Below are 20,613 nucleotides of genomic sequence, written 5' to 3'. Positions count from 1 at the left end.
AGCACCCCGCGGCTCCCGCCGTTAGCGCCTGGCCGGACCGAGCCGGACCGGCTACCTACGCCAGGCGTACGCGGCGTGGGCGGCGGCCCCGGACTGGAGCGCTGCGGGCCGGCCTGCGCCCAGGGCGGCGTCTGGACCAGCGGCGACGGCGGGTACGGTAGGTAGGCGGCGCGGTCCGCGTCCGCCGGCGGCGACGGCAGCGGCCGCTGCGGAGATCACAGGGGGCACCGTTACGCACGCGGCCTCGGCGGCAGGGGCTCTGCGGAGACGGCAACACCGGGGTAACGCACCACAGCCAGGGGACGGCGATAGGGCGTCGCAGGTGATAGGACGCCGCATGGACAACACGGCGGCATGCACCCTACGGGTACGAGGAGCGTCCCTGACGGGCGTGGTCTTGGGTTCGGTGAGCGGGAGGACATGCACTCTTCCCGTGATGGACACCAGCCAGCCCCACGTCAAGGCAGCACCTGCTGAGGGAGTGAAGAGTTAGATGTCAACATTCACCGGCAACCCGGTCAGTGTCCTTCAGGCCGCGCCCCACGGCCCAGAGACGTTTTGAAGCTTCGCATGCGCTAAGTCAAACAACATCCATCCACGCGCCCCGGGTACGACGTTACAAATCACCGCGGACTCGCCGCCACCGGTGAAGGTGGCAGCACTGGCTGGCACCGAGCCCAGGCACCTCTCATTTGCAGGCCGGCCGGCGCTGCCTGGCCCCGGCGACCCTCCTCAGCCGGAGCGGTGGCCAGCTTCACCATGACCACCCGCCCCGGCTGCGGCCGTGTCGCGGCGTCCAAGGCCGCGCCTGTTTACCGGGTGACGTCAGAGTGACCCTGCCGGGGCCGGCCGGCGGCGACGCCCGGCCGTGCAGGCCGCCCGGCGACGGCTGCAAACAGGGGCTGCCGTCGCAGCGGCGGCCGCCGGCCGGCTGGCCGGCCGCGCGGAACCGGTCCTGCCATGAGATCACGGGCCCTTCCCCGAACGGGCGGCCTCGTAAAGCCACTGGGAGCGGCGGTGCGGGCCTGAGCAGCCTCTCGCACGCTAAACGGCCTGCAATCGTGTTCCAACACCCGCGGCGAGGCTACCGACGCCGGCCAAACGCAGCGGTGCCTTCCGGCCACGACACAGGCGCCGGGCAGCCCGCCCAAGCCCTGCGCTGCGCCGCGGGTCAGTGGAGAGACCGGGGGCGCCCCGGCGCGCGGCCGCTGGCCCTCCGAAGGGGGGCGGGACCGGGCCGGCGGCGCGGCTCGCCGCGCGGTGACCACATGCCGGGCGTGCTTCGCGCCGCGTCCGCCTCTGTCAGCGATATGTGACGGCGGCGGGTCTCGTGCAACCGGAGGCGCCGCCGCGGCATTAACTGCGCCATAGCCGGACCGGGGGAGGGGGCAGCGCACGCGAGGTGACAGAGTCGGCGGCGGCTCGCGAGCTTTGTCACAGGGGTTGAGTTAGCTGCAGCTGTACTGCGCAGGCACAGTGGGTCTCCCGTTGGGCCGGGGTGGCGGTAGCCTCATCTCACAGAAAACCACCTTGCACGGGCCGAGCGGGGCTCGAGGAACGTAGGGGATCGAGTCACAAGGGTCAGTTTCGCCGAGGAGAGAGATTCGAGAGGGGGGGGGGGGGGGGGCTGGGAAGTATCACAGGTGGGAATCCCGAGCCGACTGTAACCGGCGGTGCGCAGCGGCCGGACCAAACCTGCTGGCGTCCCGGCCAGCCCAGCCGGCCATTGTTCGCCGCCGCTGACGGTCCCGGCCGACCTGTCGCGCGTCGGTCGAGCGCCGGCTGTCGCGCGTCTGTCAGGGAGCTGCGGCGCAGGTCACGCCCGGCTGACGGCCCGGCGGCGTCAGGGGACGCCGTCCGCGCCGCCGCCGAGGGAGGCGTCGCCGGTATCGGCATGGAGTCGGCCTCTCAGGTCCGCCAGGTGGCGGGCCTGGCGGCGACCTGAGGACGCCTGTGCGCCCGAGCTGTCGCCGTGGGAAGGAGGACCGGCCGGCGTCGGCTGCCAACACTGGCTGACGACAGCGAGACGGGACTGATCCCGGCCGACGCCACCGCCGGCGCGTGCATTGCGGGGTCAGACAGCGCGGCGTCGGTCCGACCCGCCCGCCGCCCGCGAGACCCGCCGCACCACGGCTAACCACCGTCGCCGATCCCCGCTCGAGTCGGCCCGCCGAGCCCTGCTCGAGCCGGCGGCCACCCCAGCAGCGCCGCCGCGCGCCAGCCTTCCGGGCGGCGGCTTCCGCCACGTGGGCTCACGCGCGAGCTTACGCAGCGGCCGGCCCGGCGCCAGATGCCGCAGCGTAAACAGCGCCGACGCCGCCGATAGCCCGGTTATCTGAGGCCCCCAGCGGGCGTGGCGCCCTGGCCGGCGCCAGATGGCCTGTATTGACGCCGGCACCGATAGCAGCCTGCCCGCGGCCGCCGCAACGGCCGCAGGCAGCGCCGCGCCGCCGCCACGCGGAGAGCACGGTCTGGTGACGGGCGTCGGGGGGCCGCCGGCGCGAAGACAAATATACAGTCCGATACTTGGATGCTGAGGCCCTGCCGCGGGCGGGCGTCAGTAGCGAGTTATCAGCCAACCGCACGCACACCGACTAGGACCTCGCCCGGCCTGCAGGTGGACGCCGGCGAGCCGCCGCCGCAGCCGCCCGACCAGACCACACGCCTCCGCGGCGGCGGCACTGATCCCAGACGACGACACTGATCAGCAGCGGCCGCTGTCCGATCCATCAGCGGGCGCAGCGAGCGAACGCCAGCGAAGATCGGGCCCGTCCCGTCGGCCGCGGAAGGCGCCGGAGCGCGGAGCGCAGCCTCGCGCCGTCACTGACCGTGTTCAAGTGCGAGCCGGACGTGTGCAGGCGGCGGCTGGGCGTAGTCGGGCCGTCCAGGCTGTTGTTGCTGCTATGCGCCGAGCCGTTCTTGGAGATGAACGTGTTGGTGTCGGCCGGCAGCCCGTCCACGGAGCGCGCCTTGCCGGCCGCGTGCGACTGGTAGTTGTACTTGAGGTGCTGCGACTCCAGCGGCTTGGCGAACGACAGCTCCTCCGGGTGGCGGATACCTGCCGGCCGCGGCACGTGTTACGGTCCAGCTGCCCGCCGCCAGCCACCCTCGCTCTCGCGTGTACGGCCAGTCTCCTGAGCCACTGATTGGTGAACATTTCTGCGTACAGCACAGCGGCGACCAACACGGCACAGTGAGCAGCTAGGGCGCGGAAGTGCAGACAGGATTTCCCAAGCTTATGTCCGCGAAGTATGCACTACAACGGTACAATCGCCAGTGCATAATGCCCCGGACGTTCGTGAGTGCTCCAGCAGAGACTGTGCATTGAGGGATCCAACGGCATGCATGACTTCCCAATGATATCACCACCAGGATAAACGAGCCACACTTGGGGCGCATAATGTCATCTTAATGTGGAATGTCCACAAGTGAACAGTCCACGCTTCAAGGTGACACCCACTGCCAAACAGGTCGTAAATCCGAACGGAAGAGCACCGGGGCAGCGCGATGACCTAACACATGCCGCTTTGTCGAATTATCCAGCTGCGGCCTATCGACATGTGAGCGTCCGTTCAAACCACTGCACGCGCCACGCGGACCGCTATCTGCAGCGTTCACACCCGCTAAAGCTGTCAATGAAGACAAGCGACTGTCAGTTCATGAGGGGGAAGTACTCAAGAGGAGGGGGCTTAACGTCACAGTCCACAGCGATGGATAAACTGCCTTGTCGCAAGGCATAGCTCGCACAAAGATCAAATAGAAGATGCAGTGAGATGGCAGCTTGGCCGACCACCCGCAATCTTTGAAACTCAAAAATAGGTTCTGTTAGTTGAATTATCGTTAATTGCATGTCATTTTTCCCTGACAATGCGCACTCAACTGATTACCTGGAATGAATGAGCATGTAACCGAGTTGAAGAAAAATGGCGCGTACGCACGTCGCAGAAAAAAACCCGGATGAACTGTACAGTCGTAGTTCTATATACTTAAAATGTTTCTAGTTCTTAATACCTGGGACAATGCAACAATCTTAAGTTGGTTGTGCCCAGGCCCTCTTGGCTACGTTTGATCTTGGGAGCGAAGTCCCCTCAAGCCGCCAGGGACTTCCATTCGATGGCCCAGCCGGCCAACGGTACGGCCCCTCCCTCCCGCGAACTCCATTGCATCAGCGCCATCACGCAGAAATCCTACGGCAGTCCGTGTGACGATAAAACTGCACAACTGTAGAGTAAAGCATACATTGAGCAAACGTGGCTCGTTTTTTACTGCTGGTCCCAGCTCTGCCAAACGTGGTTCGTTTTTGATTGCCGGTCCCGGCTATGATAGCGGGAGATCGTCGAGTACTGTGTGCTCTGATAAGATGTGTGGGAGCGTCCAACTACATAGCGCCGCTATAGGGGTCACGTGCCGCGGTGTACACCACGGGGAGTGCAGTGAGAGTTCGGAGCAGTTCCGAAGGATACCGGACTATTTCGGTACAAAAATCAATAACGACACCCGTCAACTGTTGATCTTGTGTTGAGTAAGGTAAACCGTCAATCAACTGATGTGTAAATGATGTTCAACTGCTCCATGAATAAACGAATGAATCACCGTGTTCATTCATCGAAAATCCAACCATTCATCAACCGATGAATGAACGCTTGATATTTACACAGAAACAGTCCATATTTCAGGCATATTTCTGCTGGTGAAGCAAGCCCGCTGGGAGACAACATTAAGTTGTGCACCTTGGATGCGCTGAGTAAGGGGTCATTCAGCATAAGAGAAAGCATTCCTCAATGCGTCGGAAAAATGTTTCAATAGGCCCGGATGTACGCGCCCACGGTTCTCACCGTTGAACGCTATAATACATCAAGCTTATAAGAGCTAAGGTCTTGCAATTCGCCAACGTACGATACGATACCAGATAAATGTTAATATAAGCCTATGAAACGAGCTTTGAATGCTTGAATAAACTGTAATTTACGACGATTCCCAGCAGAAGCGTAGCCCCTGCTCCTGACACCAGCTAATTTATCCCGACTTATAAACCGATCCACAGGCGATTTATAAGCCATCCGGACAGGTTAGCGGCATCGGTTTCTGGTTTGCTTTCCGCGATGAATAATATCCGCTGGGCGTTAGCATAACATCACCATAGCGGCATTTGACATAATAGTCCTGCGCCACCAAGCGGACATCTCTGTCCGCGGCGTGGCTGCTGCACAAGCCGTCACTCCACGGCCTTCGCACGGCTGACGCGGGCACAGGCTGACGCTGCGCTGGTCCGCCCGGAGCGTAACTGACCGAGGACGTAACGGCGCTGCACTGACAACAGCAGGACGGCGGGACGACCAGGATGACTTCAGCAATAACCTGCACCAACGACAGCCCCGCGTCCGTTTCGGCGCCGGCGCCAGCGCCCTCCGAGCTCGTCCGGTTGGACCGGAGCGGCCGGCGCCGGCGCCAGCCCCCTCCAAGCCCGTCCGGCTGGACCGGAGCGTCCGGCGCTGGCGCCAGCCCCCTCCGAGCTCGTCCGGTTGGACCGGAGCGTCCGGCGCCGGCGCCAGCCCCCTCCAAGGCCCGTCCGGCTGGACCGGAGCGTCCGGCGCCGGCGCCAGCCCCCTCCGAGCTCGTCCGGTTGGACGGAGCGTCCGGCGCCGGCGCCAGCCCCTCCAAGCCGTCCGGCTGGACCGGAGCGTCCGGCGCCGGCGCCGACGACCGGAGCGAGCCGGCCGCCCGGCGTACGTACCCTAGCTCCTTGCAGACCTCGATGACGGCGTTGAAGCACTTGGCGCTGAAGTCGACGCGGCAGTCGAGGTGGCGCAGGTCCGGCAGCTGGACGCGCAGCACCTTGTGCATCGGCGTGAAGAGCAAGCACGCCTCGGCGTCCACGCTGTACTGGTCCAGCGTCGACTTGGTGCGCAGCAGCCACTGGTTGCGCTCCGGCCAAAAGAGCGCGTGGTCCGACCAGTCATGGCCCTCTGCGGTAACGAGAGAGGCGACTCTGTCATAACGCTGGGGGTGTGGATGGGGCAGACGGGGGCGGCAGAAGGGGACCTGCTGAACGCTGTGGCGCAGGTGGGCAGACGGGGACGGCAGAAGGGGACCTGTTGAAAGCTGTGGTGCGGGTGGGCAGGCGGGAGCGGCAGAAGGGGACCTGTTAAAAGCTGTGGTGCGGGTGGGGCAGGCGGGGACGGCAGAAGGGGACCTGTTGAAAGCTGTGGTGCGGGTGGGGGCAGGCGGGGGCGGCAGAAGGGGACCTGTTGAAAGCTGTGGCGCGGGTGGGCAGAACGGGGCGGCAGAAGGGGCCCTGTTGAACGCTGCGGTGCAGGTGGGCAGATGGGGGCGGCAGAAGGGGCCCTGCCAGAACGCTGCGGATGCGGATGGGGCAGGCGGGGGCGGCAGAAGGGGACCTGTTGAAAGCTTAGGTGCAGGTGGGCAGAGGGGAGCGGCAGAAGGGGCCTGTTAGAACGCTGCGGATGCGGATGGGGCAGCGGGGGCGGCGGAAGGGGACCTGTTGAAAGCTTAGGTGCGGGTGGGCAGAGGGGGGGGGGGGCGGCAGAAGGGGACCTGTTGAAAGCTGTGGTGCGGGTGGGCAGAAGGGGGCGGCAGAAGGGGCCCTGTTGCACGCTGTGGTGCGGGTGGGCAGACGAGACAGGGCGGGCCGCGGTCAGATGGCAAAGCTGTGGCAGACAATGAGGGTGGGGATGGCTACAAGCGTCGTGGTTGGAATACCAAAGCCAGATCATCAAACAACAGCGCGGACACAATGACAATGGAAAAGGTCACATGCACTCACAAGCATTGTTACGCCATGTATATATGCCGTGATCGGACAGAACAGCACGAGACAAACCTAACAAAACCTTAATCGAACCAAACCGAACCGAACTTTAACCGAACATACTCCAGTAGCAGCCCGACGCCTCCCCACCGCCGCCACCCGCCGTCGCGTGCCTCTCATCAGAGATCAGTCTCCGCACCGGGCCGGGCGACGCGGCGTGTGGGCGTGACCCGCTGCCGGCACCCGACAGAGGCGCGCGCTCGCGTGCGTGCGAGGGCGGAGCGGTTGGCCGTCGGCCGGCGCCGCCCGGCCCGCCGCGCGCCGACGCTAATTAGCTCCAGCCTGGCGGCGACCTGACGTTGTTTGCCGAGGGCGGAGCGGCGGCTGCCGGTGGTCGGCGGCGGCGGTCGCGCCGCGGCCGGCGGCGCTGGGACGTGCCACGGCACGTGATGAGGGCGTTACAGCGCCGTGTGGATGCGCCAACGCCAGGGCGCCGCGCCGTCGTCGGCTGCAGGACGGCGGTCGGGCTCATGCAGCGAGGAGAACGCGTGGAATGTTTGTCGCTCAGCTCAACTCCGGCGGGCTCGGTCGTTTAGATTACGCAACGTTCGATGCGCAATCCCATTGGCCTTCATCACACCTGACATTCGATCCTGATCTGCGGAGGGTGCTATGCGTGCCTGAGCTGACCTGGTCAGGCCCTAACCGCGCTTCGTAAGCCGATACTGACGGCTAGCAGCTGACCTCCACATGAGGAATGCTGGATCTCCGGTGTCGCGTCCACGCATCGCCTGGATACTTGAACTAAGGCGAATGATGCAAATTTTACAACCATTTTGAATGAGCGAATGCCGCCATACCGTTGGCTCGGAAACAGCAGGCAGTTATAAAGTGTTCCATTAACGTGTTCAGCCCACATTTGGGACTTCTTCCCCACATGAACATGACCAATGACGTGCCTGCCCCTTCAGTGCGCCAACGGTTCTTCCGAGACCAGCCCGTAGCGTCCTGCCCGCCGTCTGACACGTTCCCACAGCCTCTCCCACCGCCCCCCGGAAGACGTCGGCGGTATGGTGCAACTGACGGTGCAGCGGTCTTCGGGTCGAGCTCCTTTTGTACCGCGGCGTTGCGTAACTTTTACGCTAAGCCGATCACGACCAGCGGCGGGAAGTTTCGCAACGCAGCTGCTCGAGTCGCCGCCAAACTGCACATGCTGCCGAAAGACGCTTTAACAGCCTTATAGAGTCGTCAGTAGAGTTATCACGCCGAGCAGTTCCCTTGCGTAGGGAGCACCTGCGAGCGTTTCCTGCATGCTGGCACGCTTAGCATCTCCGGATACGAGGCGTCATCTCCCGGGTGCAGCTGCGATTGGCTGCTTACTTCGGCACCGCGGTCCGCGAGATGGGGCGGGGGCGGCGCCGCCGAGCGGGGCGGAGATAAAACATCGGAGCGGCAGAGCCCGGCTGCCGCCAGGCGCGATACCATCGCGCCAGGATCGCGTCGTCGCTCATGCGCGGCCAAAGCGGCGCACCGCCCGGCGCCGGCGGCCGGCCGGCGGCGTCTCTGGCGCAGGAGCGGGCCCGGCGCGGCTCGGCTCGGCCCGCCTGGGCGGACCCGCCCACCCGTCCCGCTAATGCGGTCATCTGATTAATCCGGTCGCGATGGGCGGCCGACACGACAGCGCGCGCCGCCGGCGCCGCCCCGAGTCGCCGAGGCGCGGCGTCGATCCGGGTCAGGCCGGGTCAGGCGACGGCCAGCCGATTGTATCGTCGCCGAACACCGCCGCCCGATCGCGACTAATGAGCACAGGTCGGCATTGTTTGGCAGCGCGCAAGGTCGGCGGCGCCAGCCGCGCGCTGGATGCGACGCTGGCGCCGCACCCGTGCCGGCCTGGCAGAGGCCGCGACAGGCCACCCCGACTCTCCTCCCACGCGCGGTGTCATCGGGCCAACGGAGCCCGACCGGCGCGCCAGGGCCCGACGGAGGCCGGGCGACGTCCCGCCGTCCGGCCGGACCGGGCGCCGCGGCGTGACACGGCGCCCGTCCGCAGCCGCCGCCGCGACACCGGTGGGTCAGCGGGCCGCCGGCGGGTCGAGGTCGGCCCGCTCACCGCGCCGGCCCGGGAGAAAGTTCACACGGCTGGCCAGTCGGCCGGCCGGCCCACGGCAGGAGAGGCGAAACCAGCGGCCGGCCGTACCCGACGCGGCGCCGAGGCGACCGCCTGACCAGGCACCGGCGGCAGCCGGACGGGGGACGCCGCCAGCGGAGTATGGCGCACGAATGGCGGAGTACAGGGTGCTCACGACGCGGCACGGATAGCGTAGAACAAGGTGCTGGCAGCGGGGCATGACCAGCGCGGTACGGTCCGCGGAGAACGGACGGCGGTGCACGGATAACGGGCGGTGCACGGATAACGGGCGGCGCACAAAGGGCCGTTGCTGGGTTGCAGCTCGCGGAGCACGGGCATCGGCGCGCGCGCGGACAGCGGCGCCAAGCGGGCAGCGGCGCCAGCGGGCAGCGGCGACAGCCGTCAGCAGAGTGCGGCGGCGTCCGGCGCCGGCCCGGCCGCGCGGCGCGTCGGCGCACACGCCGCCTTTGTGCCGGCCTCCAGCCGGAGAGGCAGTGTCAATACCACCAGGCGGGCCAGCCGAGCGGCGCGGACGGCAAAACAGCCGGGCCGGCACAATGCGGCGGCGCAAAAAGGAGGCACCGCGCCCGCGCCCCGGACAGGGCCACTTTGTGCCGGCACGCTGTGTGCCGAAGCCCGGAGGAGGCAGCCAGCCGCCGCTCGTAAAGTACACGGGCAGAGCGAGGCCGGAATATTCAGAAGGGCGAGTAATGAAAGAGGCGGGGAAATGGCCAAGTGATCGGATTGTGATGGAAAGTGATTCGGGTTGAGGGCCGGCATGGATTAGCATGGAACACAAAAGACGACAAAGCGAAAACAAGGCAAAAACTGCCCATTGGTTGGACTCAGAAACGAGCGGCGGAGCGCCTCGGCCCAGCCCTGATGAGCGCAGCACGACTTCGGGAGTCCCAGGGCGGCGGAGGCGACAGCCGTAAGGCCACGGCACCCCCGCTCTCGACAAACAACGCATACGGGGCCGGGCCAGGCCGGGCCGGGGCGGCGTTTGCCGTGGGTCGGTCGCCTGCTCGGCACTCCTGGCACGTCCGTCCGCCGCCTTGACCCACAAACGGACGGCCGATCCGTCTCCCGGCGGCCCGGCGGGTTCCGGGCTCGGTAAGGGCGCGGGCCACCCGGCCGACGGCTCGCCCGGGCGGGCTGCCTGCTGCCGGCGCCGGGGCAGACTGCCCGCTGCCCGGGCGGCAGGCTGCCCGCTCTCCCGTCCGGGGAAGACCGTCCGCTTTCCCGTCCACGACGCCGCACCCTCCCACCGACTTTCTCCTCTCGAGGTTTTACATCTCCGATGTTGTCATCCGTGGCGCAGCGGGCCCGTGATTGAACAGCACCCCAGCTCGCCGATCGCTGGCTTCTCGCCAGCCAGCACAGTAGCGCACGCGTCAATAGTGATAATAACGAGACGTGAATGCGTCACCTACGCTCACGTGAACGCGGTAACCATGGCTCGCTGGCGCGGTAAATCTGTTACCTCCGCCGGAGGCCGCAGCAACGGCCACCCAGTGATCCGCGGAAGGGCTGAGCTTAGAGCGCATTGCGAGGAGTTGCGCCGGCCTCCGCTTCTGTCCCAGTCTGTATCCTCATCACGTGTCAATGTTCACGCTCGCTGACCAGGGCCAGAAGCTAAGCCCACCCAGTAGCCGCCGAAAGCAGGCCTTGTCCCACACCTCGTCCCGCTCAATGCCTGAGCCCTGTCGCTGTTGATCAGCTGCCGCCCGCGTGTGCGACAGCCGAAGCCAAGTCAGCCGACCTGCCCGCTGAGATAACGCCCTCACAATGGGCTGGAGGCGGCGGGGCGGCGGCTCAGCGCGCGACAAGGGTCTCACGCCGAGCTGACAGCGACCACAACACGATACGTGACGGATAGCGTCCGACCGCGGCCCGCAGCGGCCGCCGGTCGCATGCCGCGACGAGGAACAGCTGGGAGAACGGAAGCCACACCGGCGAGGCAGCACGCCCACGTCGGAAGCCGGGTCACGGGAGCGCCGCCCACGTACGGAAGCCGGGTCCCGGGAGCGCCGGCGGGTCAGGCACATCTGGACCGCGCCGCGGGTCAAGCACATCTGGACCGCGCCGGCAGGGAGAGGTCACCAGGTGGCAGCGCAACCTGCCGGGTAACAGACCAGATCCGCATCCTACAGCCGGCACCCAGCGGGAGCGCAGCCTCGAGAGCTCGCAACCTACAGCAGTGACGCCACCCGGCCGCCGGCGGCGGCGGCGGCGGCGGCGGCGGCGCGCTGGCGGCCAACGGAGCGGGGGCGGCGGCAGGTCGGGCGCCGTCCGCCCGCGCCCATTCACCGCGCGCACACGCACACACGCGCGCTGGCAGCCGGCCAGAGCGCTAAACAAGGCCCCCGCCGCGCCCGGCGGCCTCCGGCGACGCGACGCAGCGCAGATCGCGGGCAGCGTGGCACTCCCGGGACCCCGTGCGTCCCTACGGAAGGCGACGACGGCGACCTCACGCCAGGGAGCCGACACCGACCGCAGGCGTGACTTGGACCACCGCCGTGCCGGCCCGGTCCCGAGGACGGCTTCGGCGGTGACCTCACACCTGGCACCAGACCGCGACAACAGCGGGCTGGCGCAGCTGGCCCCGCCCGCCCGGCATGGCGCCACATACCGTGACGCCCGCCGAGGACATGTCCGCGGCGGGCCGGCGTCACCGCGCCCGGCACCGACCGGCCGCTCGCGCGCCAGCCGAGCGAGAGCCGCCGGCGCCGATCTCAGCGTCCGAGCGCGTTAGGGCATCGGATGTTTCCACGCGCGCCAACGCAGCTGCAGGAGCATTCCGACGTGCCCAGATGGCCGGCAGACGGCGACCCGATTCAGCTACCGAGCTGCGATCCACGCCGGTCCCAGCCGGGTCAGCTGGCTTCTCTAAAGCCGCACACCACCGCGCCAGGCGAGCTCGACGTCCTTCGATCTCCGTCTGTCAGCGCACGCCACCCGGCCGCGCACACCGACTCGGCCTGGCCGTGTAGCGGTCCAGCGGCAGGCGGGGGGGCGGGAGGCGGGAGGCGGGAGGCGGGCATCGATAGCGGGTCGCATCCGGGCGCGGGCGGGCCAGGGCGGCGCGCGTCACCACCGCGGCCGCGCCGGCGTCGGCAGGTGCCGGCGGACGCGACGGCCGCTGTCAGGTGAGTCAGCGCCCCGGTGCCGGATGACACGACACCGCCGCCGCCGCCGCCGGCCGGTGACTAACGCTACCGGGAAGCCCTCGGCTGCGCTCGGAACTGCTTGGCTCCGTCCGACTCAGCGGCCTTGTGCGCTTCCGGCCGGCGTCGCCTGGCTCATCAGCCGCTGCCTGGCGGCGCCGCTCAGAGCCGCCCGGCCGCTGGCCGTGGCACCGGCGCACAACTGAGTCGTGCCGCGGCAAAAAGCGGGGTCGCCGCGCCTTTTCACGGTTCGTTTCCAGCCACCTTCCACCTGAGCGCCGCGCGCCCGCCACCCGTCGTGCAGCCAACGGCTAAAGCCGGCCTCCCTGGCAGGCAACTCTGGCCCCTCTGACAGCCAGCCCGGCCCCGCCAGCCAGAGCCGCGCTTTCAACGGCAGAGCCCGACCCTGGCCTCCGCCAGCCTTTCAGCCTTTCAGCGCGCCAGCACGTTCGACCCGTCGCCGCGGACAATCAGGCTCCACATCCATCAGAGTCGGAGCCGTCGCCCCCAGGAGCACATGACTTGTCGCCGCCGACAGCCGAGCCTGGCCGGGGCCGACGCGACAGCCGTCAGCGCGCCCCACCCGACCCCGCTCGGTCGGCTCCCGCCGGCCGCAGACAATCCTCCGATAAACACACCGGCGAGCGGCCGGCCGGCGTTTACGTTGGCAGCGGCCGACGCGCACCTTGACATGCATGCTGCCGGCGCGGCTATACATAGCGCCGGGCCGGAGCGGGCGGCGCCGGGCGGCGGCGGCGGCGGCGGCGGCCACTCGTCATGGCTGCTCATTAAGCTGCCACAGACGCATCGCCGGGCCGGATGCGAGCAGAGCCCGACAGCTGGCGCTGCAGCGGCCGGCGGCGCGCACCGGAGCACGAGGCTGCAGCGGTGCGGCGGCCGGGGCGTCGCACGGTAACCGGCGGCGGTGAGCGATCAAACGGTGACAGGCGTCTCCGGCGCTGCAGCTACCGGAATATCGCGCCCGAAAACACGGCCAAAGTGCCCTGGACGTGGCCGTCGCGTCCGACGGGGAGCACGGCGCCCCCGCAGCCACGCGATCGCACATCAACGGCCGGCTGCCCTGCTGCACAGCACACAGCATCGGACGGCAGCGGGCAGCCGCAGTGCTGCAAGGCTGCAGCGGCCACGGGCACGCCTGGGAACACCCTGCTCAAGCACCGCAAACAGCGCCAAATACGTCATAATTATAAGCCTGTCATAATCTGGCGGCAGAGCATGAGATCACCATGGGAACACCAGCCGGCTTTCGCTTAGGTACTCCTGTCCTCAGCGCATATATCGGTGGGAAATCAGCTACCGTTTCGATGTTCGTGGAACGGGCATCTGTCATAAATATTTACGGGCGCCCAATATAGGCCGGTCTGGTCGAGCTCAATCCTTTACGTCGAATCGTAAGCGTGCACCTCGCTGACGTAACATCATCGCGGCCATGCTGCTGCACGAGCACAGCTCCGGCCGCCGGCGCATCGGACGGGACCCTGCCTCACAGCTCGCAGCGAGCCTCGCCTAAAACACGGCCGGCCCGAGGACAGGCGCGCGGTGATGACAGCGTGTCGCAGCCCGGCGCCATCTGCTGCGGCCCCGGGAGCCGCTCCAGCCGCCCCGCCGACCTCGGCAGGCGCAGCTCCATGCCATCGCCACTCGTGCCGGCCCATTTCGCCCATCAACAATCGACTGGCAGCACGCCAGCGCCCCGCCGCGGCCGGCGAGGGGGCGAGCCCACACCGGGCTCATCAGCGCCGGGCCCACGCGGAGCCGCCGCGTAAGGTCGAGCCGGCTGCACGCCGAGGAAGAGCCGGCCCGTCCTGGCGCACCGCGGAGATCGTCCGGCACAGGGGCGTCCCGCCATGTGGTGCGAGGCAGGGATGACCACTCCAGACGGGGACGAGTGGGGACAGGGGAACGGGGGGAATACTGTGGTGTTTGGCCTTTCGCCCGAACGCGTGCAGCCGAGAGGTTGGATTGACTGACAAGTCAACACACAGGTTTCCATGAGCTGACACCGGTGGGCGGGCGAGATCGGCACCTCGCGGCGCAGCTCGGACCCCTCCCCCCCCCCCCCAGCCGACGCGGCGGCTCGCCGCTCGCTCGCAACGCGACGGCTGACACAGCTGACAGCCGCGCTCGCGCCGCTCCCGGGCGCCACCCCGCCAGCCGTTCTGGGTCAGCGCTGTCCGACGTCTCCTTGAGCGCCTCGGGCGTCGGCGACACCTCCGCTGACGCCGAGCCGATAAAAACCGAGCGCCGCGCGGCGGCCGCATCGGCGGCGGGGGCGGGGGCGGCGCGGCGCCGGCCGGGCCGCGCTGGGATCTGTGCTGTGCATGATGCCGAGCGGCGGCCGACATGGGCGGCCTGCACGCGCGCCACGCGGCCGGCACAGGAAGCGGTGCAGGTACGGCCCCGCGGCCGCCGCGGAAGCGAGCAACGGACCATGGCTCCGGGAAAACCGACCGCGGGGTGGCAAAGCGGTGGCGGCAGTGAGGCGGCTGCCAGCCCTGGCGGGCGGGGCTTGCGGGGCATTTCGCGGCGCAGAATGCCACGAAGCACAACAACCTGGTGAGCAACATACATAAACCAGAAGCCTAGCCGTGCTCAGAACGCCAAGTGTGGAATGCCGGGACATGCTCTAGAACAACAAACCGACATCGGTCGACACGTGTGCCGAAAACAAAAGGCAATATACAATGCACCGCCACCAAAGCAGCCGGAGCAAGGCTAATCCAAAGCATCTGGTCACAATGCTGTTGAGCGAAACATGGATGTGTACTTAAACAAAGCATAAAATAATTACGCATAGCACCAAGCCTATACGCCTATACGCCACTGCATCATCACTTGTGGATGACACCGGCATCGATAACCAACCCCGATTCACTCAGACCACTTCGAGCCCATGCAGCACAATGCTCGGGTTGCATCAGGTGCCAAAGTCCCCAGCTTCGTACCGAAACGCGGCCGGCCGGCGCGCGAAGCCAGTTCCGATCGGCACATCCGAGCGCGCCGTCGCAAAAACGCCGTCGCCAGTCGCGCCCGGGCGCCCGCCTGTCGCAATCGGCCAATTTACCGGGCGCGCGCGGCGCAGCGGCGGCGAGAACGGGCGTGGGCGCGCCGCAGATGGGCCGGCCGACTCCGATGCTCTCCGGCAGCGAGCTCGGCCGGTCCTCCCACGCCAGCCGGCGCCGCCACCGCCGCTCCGTCCGACTCTGGCCGGTACCGACAGACTTCAGATCTCCCGTCTCGACGGCACCGTGCCTCGCTGGGCCGAAGGGACGGCGGGGTACCGTGCACACGCCACCGGCCGCCGTCGTCAAAATGTAAATGCTGCAGCATCCCATCGGCCAGCGCTCAGCCTGACGAAGGCGGCGCGACACCTCTGCAGGCTCCCCGAATACATCACCCGCGCCTGAATCCATGATAACGACCCCGTCCGCCGCCCGCCTGTCGCCTCCCGGCTGCGTGGCCGCCCGCGGCCGGCCGCGGCCGCACGTGTCACGGCCGTCGCCGCTGACACGCCGCCGCGCGCCCCGCCGCGCTCCCGCACACCGCCCGGCGGCGGCGTCGGCCGAACCACGCCGGCGACGGCGCCGACGGCCGGTGGCGGCGCCGCGTGCCGTCGCGACGGCGGCCGGTCGCACCAGCTGGCCGAGCCGGGTCACCGCGCACGTCCCGCTCCGCCGCCGCCGGCCAAAGTCAAGGCGACGCCTCATCACCATACGACCTTGGTCGGCGGTAGGCGGCCGGGCGCCGCGGCGCGGCGCGGCCGGCAGCGCGGGCGGGCCGCACCGAGTGAGTTCTCAGTCGCGCCTGCACGGTGTCCGTGCAGTAGCCACCGGCGGGGCTCCGGGCTCAGCCAACCCCTCAGATGGTTCGTCGAGGACGGGTGGCCATCTCCGCGCCCGAGAGCTGGCGGTGGGAATCGAAATGCCGTGGGTGAACCGGTTCTACCCACGCCAGCGACCGGTCCACAAACAGCTGTGCCGGCGCGAAGCTCAGCTGAGACTGGCATGTCAACATACAACGCAGCTGTGTCAACCGAAAGTTCGGGCTAAGCTGACATGTCAACATACAAGGCTTTACCAGCGACGTCTCCTCAGTGTTTATATCCGCGTATCGGCGTCGGCGCAACAAGTCACGGATTTCATGGGCCAGGCTGAGCCGTTCCAGCCCAGCTGGCCGACGGTGCCGGGCGAGCGCCCCTCCCCTGCCCCACGAGGTCAGCGCCCCTCCCTCCTCCGCACGGGCCGCACCAGCTCCGTGACGCCTCGACCGGCCGCCACCTGCTGCATCGTGCAGAGACGTCACGTCGTAACGACGATGATCCGGACATTAAAAGCGCGCCACCTGTGCTGCCGAGCGCCAATGACGTCACAGAGCCGACCCGGCGCGGTCCGAGGTGCGGACTCCGCAAGTCCGACTGCTGATTCCGGGCGGGGCCGGCCTCGGGCCGGGCGTGCATCCAGGGCCGACCACCGGCAGGGCGTGCCGCAGGGCAGTGCAACGGCGCCTCCCACAGCCGACGGCGCGCATCCAAACGGCCCGTAATCGGGGCCACAACGGCGGCCAAACGACGTCGGCCGGCGTCCGGGCGCGTCACAGGGCATGCCTGCGGTCGGCCCGACTGCCTGGTCCCGCAACACAGCCGTCTGGCTCTACTGTCTGACCGTGGAGGTACGGGAACACAGCCGTCTGGCTCCACTGTCTGGCCGTGGAGGTACGGGAACACAGCCGTCTGGCCGCGGAGGCACGGCACAGGGGCCCGGGGGCGCGACTCGACCCCGTCCGAACCCGCGCTGATCCGCGCCGCCGCGCCGCCGGTGTGGGCCTCAGCGCATTCCAGCGGGCCGGGGCGGGCGCGCGCGGGCGCGGCGCCGCTCGGCGTCTCGGCCGGCGGCGCTCCACCCGACCGGGCGGCCGTATTAGGCGGCCGACCCACCGCCACGCCCGGACCGCGGTGCGGCCGGTGGCGAGCGCGACCGGCCGGCGGCCGCGCGCGCGTCAGGTCACTGACGTCACGTTACGACACGGGCGCGTCACGTCACGTCCCGTCACGGCGCAGCTTGCGGCGGCCAGCCGGCGGGCGGGGCAGCTGGTGATGCGCAGCTGGCAAGGTCAGCGTCCCGTCAGCTGAGCGTTGGCCGGGCGCCGCAGCCTCCGACGCAGGGGGCGAACGGTGGCTGAGCCTCCCCACCTCCTCAGAGGGACCCGGCGCAGAGACGAGACAAACCCCGGCCAATGAGGGGCGAGCACCCCGGCGGCCGCCAGCACCAGCTGCCGCCGGATGCCACCCCGCTCCAGCCCCAGCTCCAGTGACGCCTCGTCACGCGTGACGCGTCCTCGATTCCAGCATTCCTTCGGCGTCACCGGCGCTCGGCGTCCGGCCGGCGGCGGCGGTGAATCAAAGGCCGGATGTGAGCGCCGCCGCGGCCCACCGCCGACTGCAAAACCGTCCGACGCGTTAGGCAATCCCGACAGAAAACATCGGCCGACCGGCGCCGGGGCGTTGGCCTGACCGCGAGCGGCGCCTGGCGTCGGGCCGCCGGCCAGGGCGCAGAGTGGCGCCGCGCGCGCTCGAGCCGGCCACGGAAAAAGGCGCCGGACTGCGCAGCAGAGGCGGCGGCAGCGGCGGCGGCCTCCCCTCCGCTCGGCCGGCACATCTGGACGGCACGTGCGCCGGCGGTGGCCCGTCGGGACACCCCCGCCCTCTGCCGGCGGAGCGCCGTCTGTTCGCCCGACAGCCCGCGTGTCCCACGACGCTGCCAGGCGCACGGGTCGGTCGGGAGGGGGAGGGGCGGCCGGCCGCCGCCGCCTCCGCCGCGGAGGCACGCGCCGCCGGTGTAGCCCGTCGGTGCGCCGCGTGCAGCCGGCAACGCGCCTAATACGGCGCCGGGCGGCCGGCGCGCCGGTCCGGACCAGCTCCCGGCGGCAGCGCGCGCCGCGCGGACGCCCGGCTCGCCGCCCAGCGCCGGAAACGGACGTGCAACGCCGACGCCGGGGAGGGAGAGGGGCGCACGGAGAGGGGGAGGGGCGCTCGTCACGTCCCGCGGCCGCAGCGGCCGTCGGCGCGGCTCGGCCGCCCTCTCGGCACCGCGGCCGGTGCCTCCGCACCCGACAGCTCGCCGCGCCGTCAAGGCCAGCGCTGTGTGACGTCAGCGCCGGACGGGGCGGAGCGGCCGGGCCGGTGTTTACCAGCCACATGCGCTGCGTACACCCGCCGCCGACCAGAATGGGTGACGCGGCCGCGCCCTACTCGGCCGACGCCAGCGCACGTGGAGGAATGACGCGCCGGCCGGGTGCCCGCCGCGCCAGCACAGATACGAAGACAATGCTTCCGCGTTGTGGAGTGCAACGCCAACAAGGCGGTTACGCGGAAAGGCGGCGACGGGTACAAAAGTCCAGAAGCGGTGCGTCGAACAAAGTTCAACAGGTGGGAGCGGCGGCCCGCGGCGTACCCGCCGCCATCGTGCGGCGGTTTGGCAAGCGTAGCACGAGCGTGCGTGCAAAATGCTCAGCTGTCGATCGCCAGCCCGATAACGGCGGCCGGCGCCGGCCGCTCGGTGTCGGGGCGTCCGGAGAAGTTCCCGGCCTCCAGAGGCCGTCGCTTGCCGTCTGTCAGCGGGTGGTCCGGCCACCCCGGGTCCGGTGTGGTGCGCTCGGAAATGACCCGGTCTGACGTCACGCGATGCCGACTGTCGGGGCCTGGACTAGTGTATCCGGAGATCTGGACCAGTCTATCAGGAGATCTGGACCAGACTACCAGGAGATCCAGACCAGTGTATCCGGAGGTCTGGACCAGTCTATCAGGAGATCTGGACCAGTGCATCCGGAGGTCTGGACCAGTTTATGAGGAGATCTGGGCCAGTGCATCCAGAGATCTGAACCATTCTATCAGGAGATCTGGACCAGTGCATCCGGAGGTCTAGACCCTGGAATTTACTGGAAGGACGCCAAGAAAATTTACTGGAAGACCCCAGTCAATCCAGAGGTCTAAGCCAGTACAGCAGCAGGTCTGGACCAGTACAACAGTCGCGTCCCATTTCGTCCCGGGACGGCCGGGTTCGGTCGTTCAATACATGATGTTGGGCCGGGGCTGAGCCGCGCTCGAGTCTGCCAGCGCTGCTGACGGCCGTCCTGTTTGGACTGGCACCGGGAGCGGTGCTATAAACACCCCGCTGACGGCGGGCGGCGGCACGGTACACGTCACCTGTACACGGACCACCGGTACACCAGCCAACGGTACATGGACCACCTGTGCACGGGCCGCCGACCACCTGTACACGGACCGCCGAAACAAGGACCACTTGTAATGGACCACCTGTACATGGGCAACCGGTACACGGACCACCTGCACACGGACCATCTGTACACGGATCACCGGTACACGGACCACCGGTACACGGACCACCAGTACACGGACCACCGGTACATGGACCACCGGCGCACGGACCACCTGTACACGAACCACTGGTACACGGACCACCTGTACGCGGACCACCCGTACGCAAACCGCCGGTACACGGACCACGTGCACACGGACCACCGGTACACGGACTACCATGCATTGACCACCAATTCACGGGCCACCGGTACCGGGACCATCGGTAAACGGACCGCAGGTACACCGACCACCGGTACACGGACCAACCGTACACGGAACGCAGGTACACGGACCACCGGTACACCGACCACCGGTACACCGACCCTGTACACGAACCACCGGTACACGGATCACCGGTACACCGACCCCTGTACACGAACCGCCGGTACACGGATCACCGGTACACGGACCGCCGGTGCACGGACCGCCGGTACACGGACCACCTGTAACATCTGGGCCCTGGGACCTGGAATAACACACGTTAGCACACAACTACCAGCATAGCGGCCACTGCCGGTGCACTGACCGTCAGGGCGGCCGTCAATACGTCGACCAATGGCGCATCCGCACCAACCACCGACACGTCGACCGCGACACACGCACCAGCAAACCCACCGGTCTGCAGCATTCCCTGAGCGTGACATCGACCGCGATGTTTTGAGCATGCTGACCACTCGCGCACCGCCAGGCAGCTGACCACCGGCTGACGGTAATCGCCCGCACTGCTGACCAGTGGCGGACTCGCCGACACCAGCCTCAGCAAAGCTACGCATTTGTTGTCGAACTTAGGTTACACCATGTTCAGGGGGGTGGGAAGTCAATGACGGACATTGCGTGTTTTGTATCGAAGTGCGGTGATCGGCTGAATGTCCACTGCTTAGCCGCCATAAAAACAGCCGCAGCATGCTACGCAGCCCTGTTCGGCAGCACCGTCCGCGCCATCGCGCACATGAGACTCGGCCGGCGCGGATCTCGGCTCGTCAACGCTCAGCTGGGCCAGCAGACTGGACGGCCCTGCCCGCGCCGGCCGCCGGGGGGACGAAGGCGGCCGCCGGCGCACAGCCGCCCGGCCCCCCCACGGCCGACGCCGGACGTCCACGGTCGACCGCCAACCGGACACCGGCCGGCCCGGGCCGAAGACGCACCGACGCGA

The 20,613-nt window shown here is 68.0% G+C and overlaps 1 protein-coding gene across 1 annotated transcript in view; it reads right to left on the bottom strand.

The window, feature by feature from the left end:
- The window catches only part of LOC119093189 (unc-112-related protein), a 37,807-nt gene that overhangs the window by 15,042 nt on the left and 2,152 nt on the right, over window positions 1–20,613 (bottom strand). The window contains exons 3-4 of the mRNA XM_037216103.1: window positions 5,727–5,966; window positions 2,829–3,058 (exon numbers count right to left, since the gene is read on the bottom strand). Coding sequence (XP_037071998.1) covers window positions 2,829–3,058; window positions 5,727–5,966 — 470 coding nt within the window. The remainder of the gene's footprint in view (window positions 1–2,828; window positions 3,059–5,726; window positions 5,967–20,613) is intronic.

The sequence above is a fragment of the Pollicipes pollicipes genome, unplaced genomic scaffold, assembly GCF_011947565.3.
Source record: "Pollicipes pollicipes isolate AB1234 unplaced genomic scaffold, Ppol_2.1 Scaffold_4002;HRSCAF=4701_pilon_pilon_pilon, whole genome shotgun sequence".
In the NCBI taxonomy this organism is placed as follows: Eukaryota; Metazoa; Arthropoda; class Thecostraca; order Pollicipedomorpha; family Pollicipedidae; genus Pollicipes; species Pollicipes pollicipes.
Note: the sequence above shows the minus strand (reverse complement) of the source record. Positions and strands in the feature narration are given on the sequence as shown.